The 15,505-nt window shown below is 35.5% G+C and overlaps 3 protein-coding genes across 3 annotated transcripts; 2 read left to right on the top strand and 1 right to left on the bottom strand.

Moving 5' to 3' along the window:
• The first annotated feature begins 2,167 nt into the window (after positions 1-2,167).
• Positions 2,168-5,328, top strand: LOC109016442 (homeobox-leucine zipper protein HAT3). The gene is made up of 4 exons (XM_018998856.2): positions 2,168-2,583; positions 3,170-3,477; positions 3,603-3,682; positions 4,640-5,328. The coding sequence occupies exons 1-4, from the start codon at positions 2,400-2,402 to the stop codon at positions 4,995-4,997; spliced, it is 930 nt and encodes a 309-aa protein (XP_018854401.1). The 5' UTR covers positions 2,168-2,399; the 3' UTR covers positions 4,998-5,328.
• A 1,656-nt stretch (positions 5,329-6,984) lies between these two features.
• LOC109016452 (actin-related protein 2/3 complex subunit 5A) lies at positions 6,985-10,215 on the bottom strand. Its single transcript, XM_018998866.2, has 4 exons — positions 10,037-10,215; positions 9,858-9,930; positions 9,377-9,477; positions 6,985-7,311 (listed from the first exon to the last, which is right to left on the bottom strand). The coding sequence occupies exons 1-4, from the start codon at positions 10,132-10,134 to the stop codon at positions 7,176-7,178; spliced, it is 408 nt and encodes a 135-aa protein (XP_018854411.1). The 5' UTR covers positions 10,135-10,215; the 3' UTR covers positions 6,985-7,175.
• A 2,359-nt stretch (positions 10,216-12,574) lies between these two features.
• On the top strand, positions 12,575-15,137 carry LOC109016463. The gene is made up of 2 exons (XM_018998883.2): positions 12,575-12,748; positions 12,830-15,137. The coding sequence occupies exons 1-2, from the start codon at positions 12,664-12,666 to the stop codon at positions 14,914-14,916; spliced, it is 2,172 nt and encodes a 723-aa protein (XP_018854428.1). The 5' UTR covers positions 12,575-12,663; the 3' UTR covers positions 14,917-15,137.
• The last annotated feature ends 368 nt before the right edge of the window (positions 15,138-15,505 follow it).

Here is a 15,505-nt window from a genome sequence, read left to right as displayed (position 1 = left end):
ATAATAATATTTAATAAATCTCATTATGATGTGTTTGAATATATGAAATAAATTAAGATAGCTTAATTTTTTTTATAAAAAAATAAAAAAATTCTATCAATAATTAATTTAAAATAAATTAAAATAAATTTGACACCCAAACATATCCTGATATTCGAGTTCAAAGAATCTCATGCTCCACATATTTTTCGATTGACAGAGACATTTTATTTCCTGTCCTATTGTTTATTGTCTCTCTTACTATTTGTGCTAAATAATAGCCCTCTCCTTTTTTAACATGCATGTCGTTTTATGAGCTGATTAATTTCTCAAGCACCCTTTTTTTTTTTTGGTTATCGTGGAAGTTCTAGTTATTCATGTGTTTCCTGAAACTTCTTTAAATCGACCACGTCTATATATCTCGGCCGGCCATATGTTTTTACTCTAGACGGTTACACATTGAAAATTCTCATTTTTGTTTATATTCTTCAATAAGTTTTATTCACAAATAGTTTATACATATACATTAAAAAAACGATTGTGTATGTGAAATCATCATTTGTTTTAAAAGTTTATGATGAGAAAATGTATATTTTATTATTTAATTTATATCTTAAAACTCTACTATTCTCATGCATGGGTCAAATGATCACAAATAAATAAGTCATACACATAAAATATTTAATTAAATATAATAAAATGTAGAGTAAAAATTCAAATTCAAAACCTCTACTATAATACAACGTGAATTCCCTATTTGTCCCATAAGCATAATTGCAACACATTATAGTATTCTACTACTTATAAAAGCAAGTAGAGGGAGATGTGGGTCAGATCTATTGAACTTACCCATGTTAATTTTTTCAGTCTAAATAAGGACGAGATTGTTGTGGTTCGTGCTTCTAATAATTGTTCATTTAAATGGGGTAGACATTACGGCTGGAAATTGCAACCACTCGAAATGTTCAAATAAGGAACTCATTTATTATTTCTCTATAGAATTGTTTTTTAGAAAATAATTTTAGACCTATCAGATTTATTCTATCAATTTTATTTTTAAATTTTATAATTTTTAATATATCAATAATTGATGCATGAGTACGTATTATTATAAAATAAAAATTATAAATATAAATAATATTTTTTCTTAAGCCTCATTTGCATTTACAGTCTATCTTAATTCATCTCAACTTATCTCATTATTATTTATTACTATTCAATAATTTTAACTCACAAATCTTATTATTATTTATAATTTATTTTATTACTATTTATAACTTATCTTCGAATTTAAACGAAATCTTTAATCTCTAACACATCAGCATTTTTAAATGAGATGGAAAGAAAGTCATAATAATGAAATTTTATTAACCGACAAAAGTTGATATTTAATACTTGAGTAATTAAATCAAGGGTTTCAATTTCACATTTAGGAAAACAGAGCAAAATAAATGTGGAGGTGGGGGGGTTATCAATGGAGCATTGAAGTCTTGAAACGCACGCAGGTAGCATTTGCATGTAACTCCCAAACACATCAATACCTCTGATTGGCCCAAACTGCGTATCCTTTTTCTTCTAAACGTAATTTCCTCCCGCAATCTCAAAACACGCGCCGACTACAATCTCTGGGGTCCCACTTTTGAATGACACTTCTCGGGTTGCTTCGTTGATTCGATGCTGGCATGCTGGTCAAAAGGCCATGTCATCGGTCCCATCATACATGTACAGAGTCCCACATCAAAATGATGGCACATGAATCTCCCCCCCACCCATCATCATAATAATGAGATCATGATATCATACGCGTGATCTTACGCGCGTGCGGGGGAAAAATCCTAATCCCCCATTTGGTCTTCGTAGTCAACGTTCAACGAGCGAGAAAGCCGCTTTCCAACAGGTGGGTAATAAAGCTCAGACAAAGACATATTTGCAAACACAAAAACTCTCTCTCTCTCTCTCTCTCGTGTCTTCTATTTTTGACCAGGGTTAAATATAGAGTTAACCATGGTTAAAAAGGATCTGATTGGGATTGTGTCAAAGCCTGCTGGCTAAGGCTAATAGCAAAGCCAATTATATCATCATTGAGCCAATAGCCTACCTGACACAAGTCATCATTAAATCTATACCCTTTGTGTATGTGGGTGTCTGTGTCTCTATATCTATCTATATATAGTCCCATCCATCCTTTCCTACTGCCACTGCAGAAAAAAAATAGAAAAGAAAAAGGGCGTGTGATACCACACCTGCCAAAACTTCGGTCATTTTCCTACCCTCTTTTCCGTTTTGCTTTCTCAGAATCCAAACGCTGAGGATCAGAACGTAAACTTCAGATATCTGATGGAGAAAATAAAGAAGCTTGGTGGGTTCTGAGAGGGAGAGGGGGAGAGAGAGAGAGAGACTCTCTGCAGGTTGCTGTTTTTATGGGAGAAAGAGAGAAAATGGGTAAGAAAGATGATGGTTTGGGGTTGGGTTTGAGTTTGAGCTTGGGTTGTGGTACTGGGAATCAGGGTTCTTGGGAAAATAATCCCATCCACAAGCCTTCACAGTTGGTGCAAAACCATACTGATCAGAAGGGTCCATGGAATGAGCTGTTTCAGTTACCTGGTAAACTTTAAATATTTTTACTTTTTTTTTGGTCTCTATTTAGTTCATATCTTATTTTTAAGGCTAAGAATCTGAAGGATTTCAAGATTGGTTTTGAAATATCGGAATTGCCTTTATCTTCTCTGAATATTTTTTTTTCTCAAATGACTTTTGTATTTTTCCTTTTCGTATTCCCTTTTGGTCATCTTTATTTAGTAGATGAGATTGTTTATACCGAAAAGGTTTAAGATTTCAGCCTCAGATTCGTTGTCCTAGCCATTCTATTCATGTTCTACGTATCCCTTGCATCGTTAGCCTTTGTTTTTATATGGGGATGTGGAAAATCATGTTCTACTTCTACATAACCATTACGGTTTTTGCATTTGTAAGATAAAATCAAGATAGAAGTATTGGTTCAACAACCTAAAGATTTGATTTACATATCCAAACCTACAACTTTTAATTAAGCTTTGCAAAATAGCCATTATAATGCCTTCAATTATAGAAATGCCATTTTCATGGCAATGCCTCCTCGTGTAGAAAGTCTTCGACGTAAACTTTTATCGAGAAGATTTCCTTCAAAACTCACATAGAAACTTGTTTACAGACAGAAACCCAGATACGAGGTCGTTCCTGGGAGGAGTGGACGTGAACCGGTTGCCATCGATGGTGGACTGTGAGGATGAAAATGGAGTTTCTTCGCCGAACAGCACGGTTTCGAGCATAAGCGGGAAGAGGGGCGAGAGATCGGAGCCAAACGGAGAAGAAAACGAGGCCGAGAGGACTTCATGCTCTCGCGGGAGCGACGAGGAAGACGGCAGTGGCTGCGACACGTCCAGGAAGAAGTTGAGGCTGTCCAAGGAGCAGTCTCTGGTGCTGGAGGAGACCTTCAAGGAGCATAATACTCTCAATCCGGTAAGTGATTTACCCTTTTCTTGTGGGTGATTTACGAGTGATAAGATGTCAATTTGTTTTATTTTCTCGGCGAAATGAGGGTGAATTCTGAACGTGGTGGTTTTGTTATGGGAACGTGGTTTCAGAAGCAAAAGCTGGCTTTGGCAAGGCAGCTGAATCTTAGCCCGAGACAAGTGGAGGTGTGGTTTCAGAACAGGAGGGCAAGGTGAGATATTTCTATACTGAGTCAGGGGTATTCTTGGTATGTTGAATAAAGGACACAGCAATTGGAATGGTCTTTTCACTTCGATGCCTTTTTTTGTAACATACTTGATACTTACTGACTACTCTCTCCTTCTTTAATTGATTTTCATGCGAGACTTGTCATCTGCATTCAATGAGATACGTCAAGATCTTCGCTGTTTTCAATACTAGTATTCTCTCCATTCTCCAAGTATTGGCAGTAGCAATAAATGTAGAGAAATGATTTCTGAGAGCCATGCAAGCTTTAAAGCCTCGTTTTTTCAAAAGTTTTGATCATATCATTTCATTATTTTAATTATTTTAAATTTTTATATATAAAATAAAATAAATAATTTAATTTTTTTAAATTTTTAAATAAAAATAATATTAAAAAAATATATTATAATAATATTATATTCGATTATCTTAATTTATTTTATCTCATTTACAAAAATAAACGAGGCTTAAATAGATAAACCTCATATAATTTCTCATAAAAAAAAAATTTAAAACAAATTATTATTTATTAATATAACTCATATAAAATTTATTTATTTAAAACTTATACCTATATTACTCATGGATAGAACTCCCACAGCAATATTTATGATGGGTTTGGATATGTATGATCTCTTCGTGCGTTAGGCCTCTGTGTATCCTACCGGGTAATAGGTATAGGTCAAAACCCAGAAGAATGAGGGAGGAGGATCTAACCATTTCAGAATTCATTTATGATAAGATATTAGATAATTTAATCCTTTCATGTTATATATTAATAAGTGAAATCAATCGAAATGATTCACGTTTTGCATTAAATAGATATCATTCATTTCATTCGAAATAGAGAGGATAACTAGTTTTTGTTTGCTTAGAACTCCTGCAGTAATTGCAGAATTCGGTGAACTCAATATTAATCCTCCTTTTTGTGGAACTGATGCAGGACTAAGTTGAAGCAGACTGAGGTAGATTGTGAATACATGAAGAGGTGTTGTGAGAATCTAACCGAGGAGAACAGGAGGCTGCAGAAGGAGGTTCAGGAGCTTAGAGCTCTGAAACTCTCTCCACAGCTTTACATGCACATGAACCCTCCCACAACACTCACCATGTGCCCTTCATGTGAGCGTGTGGCTGTCTCCTCCTCCTCCTCCACTCCCCCTTCCTCCTCCACCGTGGCTGCCCCAGTTGGCCCGAACCGCCACCGAGTTGCCCCCCATGTCCAACGGCCCGTACCCATTTACCCCTGGGCGACATTGCCCATCCATAATCGGCCATCCGATGTGCCTGCGTCACGATCATAACTGCAGTAAAGCCAAGTAGTCGATTCAAGGCCGGCATTGTGATCGTTAGGAGGAAGTGGGGAGAATCATAATGATAGAATTTTATTAAGTCAAGTCTTGGGCATATCTGTTTTTCTTATGTCAAGTCTAGATAGAGAAAAAAGTTGCAAAAGGGGGACAAGATAAAGAACTTTTGTGTGCTCATTCATGTATGTCAACTAGGATGGGTTCTCTTTTACTTTTACTTTTTTTCTATTTTTTTGAGCGTAAAGTAGGATGACTTGAATGGTACTACAATGAGATAGACTCTTGGGGACAATTAAAAAGGAAGCTTTATAATTTATTGTTCTGAGATGATTGTGTTGATCTTATATTAAAGAATGCATGGCATCTTTGTGTGTAAAATGGTTGGCAATTAGAACCGATTAGATGCAGCTGTTCCTTATTCAACAGCAACAAACTATAGAATATGGAGGATTGTCCACTTTATGCTAATTCCTTGACCAGGAGTTAGTGACAGACAGAATCAAACTTACCATGATGTCCACCATTTAGTGGCTATTTATCATATTTACTACCAAGAGTTTATACCATCACCACCCATTAAAGCCCAGTTTCTTTAAGCGAAGTTATAGTTGTAGTTGTGAGTGGGCAAGCGTCATGCAATCACTTTAAAAAAAGTGAATAAATACGATATCCACATGAAAATATATTAATTTTTTAATTGCAGACTTCACTCTTTTTCAAAATGACTGTACAACGCTTGTATACTTTATAACTGTATGTAACATTACACTTTCTTTGATGGGGATCGAAGTTGTTGGGTCCTTTTAATAATAGGCAACACCTTAATTAAAATGGCAGCTTCCTCATTAATTATCATGTGATCTGCATAATATAATTACCAACTTCTCACATGTATAATAATGCAATGAAAATACTAGCCACCGTATTATAATGCTATCATCATCATACTTTGCCAGTGTGACAATGTTGGGTACTCATTAAGATCGCAGAAAAAGGATAAAAAATTCAAAAAAATCCCAACATTCAGCATCAACAGAGTGGCATATGAATGAGATCATAATGTCGTTTCTACTTTCTAGTATTTACAAATGACGTTGCGACTTCATCTTCAACACTCATCTACTCAAAGCAACAACCAGTATTATTATATATTGATCATCTCAAACGACAACCGATCACATCATGAATTGATCACTCGACATTCTTTTTATGCAATAATTTGGATGCGGGTAGTGGGTAAGGTCCAACCTGAATCAATGCTCGTAATTATTCACTGATCTACCAGTGGGCAAAACAATTTTACTTTCCCCAGGTGCGTACGTCCCTTGGAAGAACTAATTGCACCAACGACTGTCTGTGCATATGAAATCTTGAAGCTTTTTGCTTATGAGAAGCTGCATTCAACTTCTGAACGTAGTTTTGATGACTCATACATATTGCCATCACTGTGTTCTACCAACTTCTGTATTTGGTAGTTATAGAATTACTTGTATTTTCTTTTACTACTATTGATGATTTTTTTGGTGTGAAAGTAACCAACATAATTTATCTTTGAATGGGTGATAAGAATTTATCTTCTGAAATTTGCTATTTATAGTTACTTTCTTAGTGCAAAATTATATGATCGGGTTTGTGCCGATCATATAAGGGGGAGGAAGGAAGAGAAGAAGGGATATCTTGAATCTTGTATTTAAATACTGGTGAACGAACATTCAGTGGAGGCAGGGTACCTCAAATACCCATTATCATCTTCAAGCACAGTGATGAATATATGAGTCTATCATTTGTTTCCTTCTCATCCATTTCCATTTCATTGTTCCATTTTTACTAGAGTTATCCAGAAGGTTCATAACACAAACTCAGCCTTGTATCAATCATTATGCATTTAGGGGAAACCGAGGCAGCCATAAAAAATGAGATAGATCAAAGAAACCAAGACATACGAGAGGAGGGGGAAAAAGGGATTGAAGGACTCCAAAAATACAAGGAACATAAACAAAAACCTTTGCAAAACAGGATATTTTACAACAAAGATGCAATTTATTCTACACTGAAGTTTTCTGCAAGTTCTTACAGCTAAGACATATGGCATTATGAGCTGCAGTTTGCCCTACATATACAAGACGATAACAATAAATGACGACATCTTTTTTTATGGAAGGTGTGGAGAAATTAAACAGCATTCACGGTGTCGGCAAGGGAACGTAGTATGCATCCCAAACCAGCTCTCTCTGTCAGTTTTTCATGGATGCGAAGGCACTGATCACATGTGGGACGATCTCCAGTAGACAACCCTCTGTACAAGTACCTGACAATGATACCAACAATACCAAATTGTTAAATTTTTAAAACATATCATGTCATCTTTAACTTATGCGGGTGGTTTGGAGAGAAGAATAATCGAACTGTCGAGGGTGTTGTGAAGTCTTTGAATTGAGATAAAATCTTTCTTTCTTTTATCTGTTTAAACTCTTCGTGAATGGAGTACTGTTATTGGCAGTGTTTCTTCTACTTGCTTTGTTGGTTTTTGGATCCCTTACTCGTTAGAAGATTCTCCTGTACACTCAATGTACTCAGTTTTTTTTTTTAATTACAATTTTTTATACATATAAAAGATACCAAAAAGAAAAAAGGAAAGAAGCAAATTCTATATAGGCATGAGGAGTTGAGATGCTTCACCAAAAGGACAACTTTGGTAAAATAGTCTGGAGACAGTCTAGAATATGTCTAACAAAGTGCAGCACGAGAGAAGTGGCCAAAGACCATATTGGCAGAGAGTTGGATTCAAAGAAAAGGATGGATAAATAAGGGAAAAAAGTATCATGCAAATCAAATGCCACAAAAACGATCTGAACATACACATTAAACTTCCAAAAGACCATATAAAATAAAGTTAAGGAAAAGCAAGTAATGGGGCGACAAGGAGCAGGAACCCTGCTCCCTAATGCAGCTACGGAAGATCGATTTATTGTTACTTCACAACTTTAAAGATGCCACGAGTTGAAGGTCAAAACATTAGAATCTAGGCTGAAAAAATAACTTTTAACATGGATCTTTAGCTTCATGAATTATAGCTAGTTTTTATCAGATATGGGCTAATAATGTTTTGCATTTACCGTGACTTAAGAATATTTTGGCGGCTGAATTGAGTTCAAAATTTTCAATGCATTAGTGTCTTGGGTTATTTTCTTTAAATACAAGTTCAAATTTTATTGGATTGTGTCAAGTTTTTAGTTAACTAGTCAAATTAGGAGTCCTGACATCAAGTAGATTGAGTCACAAAGTCCTATTAATATGCTTCCATATCCATAAATAATCATGAGACTTTTTTTTTTTTTTTTTTAAGTAAAAGTACTTCTGAGACTAATTAATGGAAGTTCCCCCTTTCACCCTTTCCTTCTTCTTCATTGCAATGTTACTTTTTGCGCAGCCCTTTGAAAATTGTAGCAAAATTCCTCTTTTCTTCTCTAATTACAACCCCAAAATAAATGTTTTCCCTAACGCTATCACAAACCCACAACTCCCTATATTTCTCTGACTCTTAGTTATCAAACAGCCTCCACCCCAGTCTTAAAGAACCATTTAGCTCCTACTCATAAAAAAGAAAAATCTTAGCTCCGATATATCCAGACTTTCTTGTATCCCAATTCTAGATTCCAGCAACTTCTTAGCCATCAAGATACAATCCTTTCAAAGTCTAATTCAGTCCACAAATACCAATTCCTTTTTCTCTCCATAAACAAACACCATGATCAAAACTTTCTGCCCTAAAGCCCACCACAAGTACATGCAGATCGATTTATCATCCAACATGATACCTAGGTTTTCATAATTCACTACTTCAATTGGAAGAGATTCTCACATTTGTCGATCTAAATTATTGAAGTATTTAGGCCTAGGCCTTTTATGACTACAGACTGCCTTCAAAAGAGATCTCAATGCTATACTCAGGTCGCAAGAAGAAAAATAAGAGTAAGAGGAGCCCTTCCCCGAAATGGGTCTTGAACCAACAAAATTACTTGTCACCCCATTCCTAAAAGAGGAAGAGATGCTAATTAAGCTAGGCTCATTGCGAAAGCAAAATGTATATTGCCAATCAGAGAACAAGAACTGCTAATTAAAGCACTCACCTGTTTAATACTGACCAATGTAAATTGTTAAATGTACCCATATGGCATCTCAAGTGCTATTTGGGAAGATGAAAGGACAAAAAAAAAAAAAAAACTAACATAATTAACAACTCCTAATCTAGCATAATCAGCACTATCGTAAATATATATTTTGAACTTGAAAAAAATATTTGAGATACGACGTATATTAAAAAGAATGTAAAAAATCGTGAATGTAAAGTAAATCACCGTTTGAGGACTCACTTCATGAGGATATCATAGTACTCGGCATCCAAAGAAGAAAGCAACCCGTCCACATCCTTTATAGCCATTATCGCTCGATGGACCACTATCCAATTTGCCGACTGCATAACCCCTAGATCACATCAAATTCTCTTCATTTTCTTTAGAAACTAAATCAACAACAACATGAACACAACAATAAGAACACGTTTGATTGTCGATAAAATGTAGGCAAAGAAAGCAAATTGAACTTCGAAACTTATGCTTTCCACACTCCACCGGAGAATCTGCCGAACAAACGAAGATGTCTGTTTGTTACCGTAAAAAATACAGCGAAAACGAAGAATTTACGATTCTGAAACTTGTACAGACGGAGTTCAACCTTACAAAATTAATAGGTGTGATAACAGAAACCAAAAAGACGATTCTTTCCACAATTTCTACGGGAACCAACACGAGGAAAGAAAAACATAATTATAGAGATAGCGAGAGAATGAAAAACCTTGCAACGTTCGTCTCGGGTCATTGGAGGCGAGCCTTCGAGAGCAGTTTTCAAAGCTTCAACTGGTTTAGATCTGTACGGACAATGAATCGAAACTTTTTAGGGCTTTTCACTGTAGAATCAATGAAATTAGAGGGCTTCTCCGAAAATTAAACAAAGTCCAGTGACAGATTTATTACTGCTTTAGTAGGCTCTCTATCTTTCGAGATTTGTGCTCAATTCTTGTGATTATGGCCTCTGCATTGTCTGTCTCCACAAATCCCCCTGTTGCTGCCATTCTATTGCTCAGTGGGATTTTCTCACCAGGCAAGGCAATGGAGAAAATATTTTCCCGAGAAAGTGATCAGTCATTATTAATGTTCACCTGGTCACTGGACTGTGTCGTTTTAAGTGAAAAAAGTCCTAGCTTTTTCCGGGATGGGCTTTTACAATTTTCAGGCCCAATTGGCTCATGTTCGGAGCATTCATAATTTCAAGTTTAACTCTTTATTTATTTATTTTTTTTACAATTTTTACTTTTACAAGATTTCTCAACTCATTTTATCTTATTTAATTATTATATATTTTTCATATTTTTATATAAAATAAAATAAATAATTTAATTCTTTTAAATTTTAAAATAAAAATAATATTATAATATATATTATAATAATATTTTATTTAACTTTTAACTTTTATCTTAATGCATTTCATCTTATCTATAAAAACAAACAAGACGTCAATATTTTTTTTTTAATCTATATTCCCTTAATCCTTCTCTTTTAATTTTATTTATTTTTTTCCAACTATCATAGATTATATTCTTTATCCATTAAAATTTTTTAACCGATACTCACTTCTATTTGAATTTGATCGTTTTCAATCATAACATTTGATGTGACACATTTAACTTATTTATTAAGCCAACAACTTAAATCAAAATCACTTAAAATCCCATAATCAAATGGTACCGTTTGAAATAAGAAAATTAAATATAAAAATAATATTTCTCTAACTTTAACTATCAAATTTTTAAAAGGGTCATAATTTTTCACTTGCCATATTTGAACTCATTAACTATCTCATGCATTCTAAAGAGAATTACAATGAATCTATCCACAACAATCATATCATAAATCAATCAAGAGATAACTTTTCTCATTAAGAATTTGATGAGCGGATATTGGTTGCACTGGCTATGGATCTCATTCAATAAAAATAAATTCTTTTCATCAATCACTGTTCACTATCACATTCTACATATAAAAAAAAATATATAGATATGAAATATGAAAGTGAATAGTAACTGATGCATATAATTCTTTATCAATAAAATGGAGGCACAAGCCATCTTTCTTCTCCCTTTGCGGCTGTTCAATTGATTTGGTAAAATGGATATGTCATGGAAGATGAGAAAACCTAATACTTCATACAATTAACTCATGAGAGTTGCATGATTTATGGCTTTTTCTCATAATAGTGGTCATGGGTTCTAATGCGACGCAAATTGCGCTGTATTTGATGCTCATGGGATGCCAATGATGCCTCTTTCATTGTGCATGTGACTAACAAACAATTTTTGCACCCCAAACGAGTCTTATTTTCCCAACACCCCTTCTCTCTCCTCAAATAGATTAGAAAAAACTTGTAGATACATGGGTGTTGGGTGTTTGCCACTTGAATACTCTTTCTCCCACTTTTGCATACAATATCATTTGTGGATGATTGCTCTTTTCATTGGCTTATCAAGAGAATTAATTTGCCTATTGACACCATCACACTCCTCCAAGATGCCATGTTGCTTAACAGCTAAAAAGCTTATGATTTCCATGTAAAAAAAATGATCTTTAAAATCAATCCGTTCTTTTTGTTATAAATCTTAGTTCATGTGTACAAGCTACATCAAAGAGAGATTATAAAAGCACTACAATGATAATCTCATGCCAAAAAAATAAGATTATATTTTTCTCATTTTATTTTTCGTCAAATTTTTTTATTTTTATTTTTTATCTGCTTCTAATCGTAACATAAAACTCTTTTAATGAGTGACAAAACCCATCTAAAATGAAAATTCCTTTCAAATTTATAAGATACACTTATTGCGTCGATAATGATTGCTATTGTGACTAAGAAGACGTTTGGATTCGAAGTTCATTTCAGCTCATCTCAATTCATCTCAACTCATCTTACTACTATTCATTACTATTCAGCAACTTTAACTCACAAATTTAAGGCTTCGTTTGGAACCAAAAATCATCTCAACTCATCTCAACTCATCATTACAACTTTTTCAAATCCCAATATAAAATATAATAAACAATTCAACTTTTTCAAATCTCAAAATAATAATAATAATAATAAATAATATTCTAACAATATTTTATTATCTCAACTCAACTCAATTCAACTCACTTCAACATCCAAACGCAACCTTATTATTATTTATAATTCATCTCATTACTATTCATAATCCATTTTAACTCATCTTAAATTATCTTCAAATCTAAACGTCTCCTAAACCTTAATGTTTTATATACACTTGGTAACGAATATACCTATGCCGTTACTGTGGAAGCAATATCCTGTGACGGTAATTCGCTCTAATAAAATGGCGATGGCCCTTGCTCAGAGACAAGACAGGGTCAATTCCGTCCATTGCAATTGAACGGCCATAATAATGACACTTTTTGAATTCTACCTACCCTCACACTTTTTTCCTCTCTTTTGCCTCTCTCAGTATACTTTTTCCTTGGCCCCAAAGTCTTCCTTTCTTCACCATCCCCATTTCACCAAACCCGAAGCTCACAGGAATCACACCTGTTCATCAATGGCGGATTGGAGCCCTTACACCAAGAACCACTTCCCATTTTCAGAGCTGAACTCACCAATCCAACCATCCCGCAGAACCCAAGGTAAATCCTTCACAAACTTCCTCTGCAAATCTCTCTTCTTTGCGCTCTTCCTCATTCTTCTCCCACTTTTCCCTTCACAAGCTCCTGAATTTATCAACCAAAAATTTCTCACCAAGTTCTGGGAGCTCCTTCACCTTCTCTTCATCGGCATTGTTGTGTCATATGGCTTGTTTGGTCGAAGAAATGTCGAACTGGGCATCGACGAAAATCACTCAAATTTCGATATTTCCCAGTCTTCTGTGTCTAGGATGTTTCATGTTTCTTCTATTTTCGAAGATGGTTTTGAAAATCCATGTGGGCCTGATGAAACCAGTCTCATTAATAGTTGGAATTCTCAGTACATTGAGAGTGAGCATATTAATAGTTGCGATCGTAGCAGTGGTGTTGGGGAAAAGTGTAAAAGCCGATATGGGCGCGATCGGAACAATGTGGTTCAAGCTTGGAGTTCTCAGTACTTTCAAGGTGAACCTACGGTGGTAGTGGCTCAACCGAATTATAGTGTAGAGAAATGGGGCAGAACCGCATCCCTGATTGATCATAAGCCGTTGGGATTGCCCGTTAGGAGCTTAAAATCGAAGGTGAGAAAGCTAGACTGTCCCGAGTTTATTAGTGGAAGTGAATCTGGGTCAGGTTCAAATGTTACATCTAGGTCTGATAGAAGCAGAAGTGGGAATTTTGGGGATTTAGGCCCTATGAATTTGGAGCAGAGGTTTAATGAAGCTGCTGCTGCGGCTTCGCCAATTCCATGGCGTTCGAGATCTATAAGGACGGAAACGAGAAATGAAGCGGGGGATGTGAACCTCCCTACGCATTTCAGGCCTCTCTCGGTTGATGAAACTCAATTTGAGTCGCTCAAATCACCGTCTGTCAGGTCCACAGGATCTTTCTCATCCCAAAGTAGTTCAGTCTCTTCCTCAAGCTCTATTTCCTCAGAGTTACAAAACTCGAGGACGGAAGATTTGGGAAAAAGTAAGAGTTTTCTTGGGGCTTTTCGTGAGGCTTCACCATCACCATCACCACCAACACCAAGAAATGGAAAGGCTTCGTCGAATGCACTTCATTCTCGGCATTGTAGTATTGGTTCTGTATATGGAAGGGATGCTTTTAGAAACTCAGAAGATGAGTTAAAGGAAAAGAGTAGGAGTAGAAGAGAGGATCCATCAGATAGTGAGGACTGCCGGATGGATTTGTTGAAATCGAACATGAATCCAGCAAGCCCCACGGAAGCTTTTTTAAGGGGAAAATCAGTGAGGAATGCTTCGTCGAATGCACTTCATTCTCGGCATTGTAGTAGTGATTCTGTATCAGGAAGGGATGATTTTAGAAACTCGGAAGATGAGTTAAAGGAAAAGAGTAGGAGTAGAAGAGAGGATCCATCAGATAGTGAGGACTGCAGGACGGATTTGTTGAAATCAAACATGAATCCAGCAAGCCCTACGAAAGCTTTTTTAAGGGGAAAATCAGTGAGGAATGCTTCGTCGAATGCACTTCATTCTCGGCATTGTAGTAGTGGTTCTGTATCAGGAAGGGATGCTTTTAGAAACTCGGAAGATGAGTTAAAGGAAAAGAGTAGGAGTAGAAGAGAGGAGCCTTCAGATAGCGAGGACTGCTGGACGGATTTATTGAAATCAAACATGAATCCAGCAAGCCCCACAAAAGCTTTTTTAAGGGGAAAATCAGTGAGAACAATTAGAGCTAGTGCACTGACTGCAGGTGCAATAAAAAAGGAAGAGAGACATCAAAACCAAAATAATGACAAAGCTGAAAAGAAGCATCAAAATTTGGATGAGGCATGCATGAGAAAAGATAAAACCAAAGTTGGACTTGATGATTGGATGATTGGCTCCAGTGAGCAACGTATTGATAACTTGTGCCCTATGCCAAAGGCAACATTCTCAGAGTTCCGCAAGAAGGAAAAGGAAGAATTCTATGAGAATTTAGCTTCAGGGTTTGAAGAAGACTTGCAGAGTGAGCGTGAAAACCTTGAAGTAAGCTCAGATGAATATGATGTGTCTGCTTCTGTCAACGATTCTGTACCATCCTCTGATGAGGTTGATAAGAGGGCTGATGAGTTTATTGCTAAGTTTAGAGAGCAGATCATGCTTCAGAAAATGGCATCAATTGAAAGATCAAGAGGGCTACAGATGGGCAGAAACCGTTTTAGATGATACATAAGCATATGCTGCAATATAAATTTATAAAAAATGAGGGATATGAAGTTCATGATTCTTCTTATAATCCTCTTTATCTTGGTCTCTCATCAATCTGTGCTTTTTATTTCTATTGCACTTGGTTATTCACATATTTACAATTTATTTGTGATAGAGTTCCATAACTTTATATCTAGAAACTTTATGGGTGAAGAGTTATAGAAATGTGTATTTGTATGCCTTCTTATCATGCTGTGTGAGTATAGTAAATTGGAAAACGTCATTAGTTTTGCATTCAGTACCTGGATTTTGTTGTTCACTTTCGCGGTAATTTCCATTGAATGTTTTCTCGTTCATTTTTGCTGTAACTTCCATTGCATGTTCTTTGTACCTATGCATAGATGAATACATAGGTGTAAATACAAATATATCATTGATCAGTGGCTAAAACATGATATATATATATATATATATATATTTTGCGATAATCATGTTCATGAAAAATGGGGTGCCTACATAAACTTGGAAATCAATACATGTAGCATAATCTATTTGTACTGTACCGTCTTTAAAATGAATTGTTTGTACTTAATCCTCTCATAGGCAT

This window comes from Juglans regia, chromosome 14 (assembly GCF_001411555.2).
Source record: "Juglans regia cultivar Chandler chromosome 14, Walnut 2.0, whole genome shotgun sequence".
Taxonomy (NCBI): Eukaryota; Viridiplantae; Streptophyta; class Magnoliopsida; order Fagales; family Juglandaceae; genus Juglans; species Juglans regia.
Note: the sequence above shows the minus strand (reverse complement) of the source record. Positions and strands in the feature narration are given on the sequence as shown.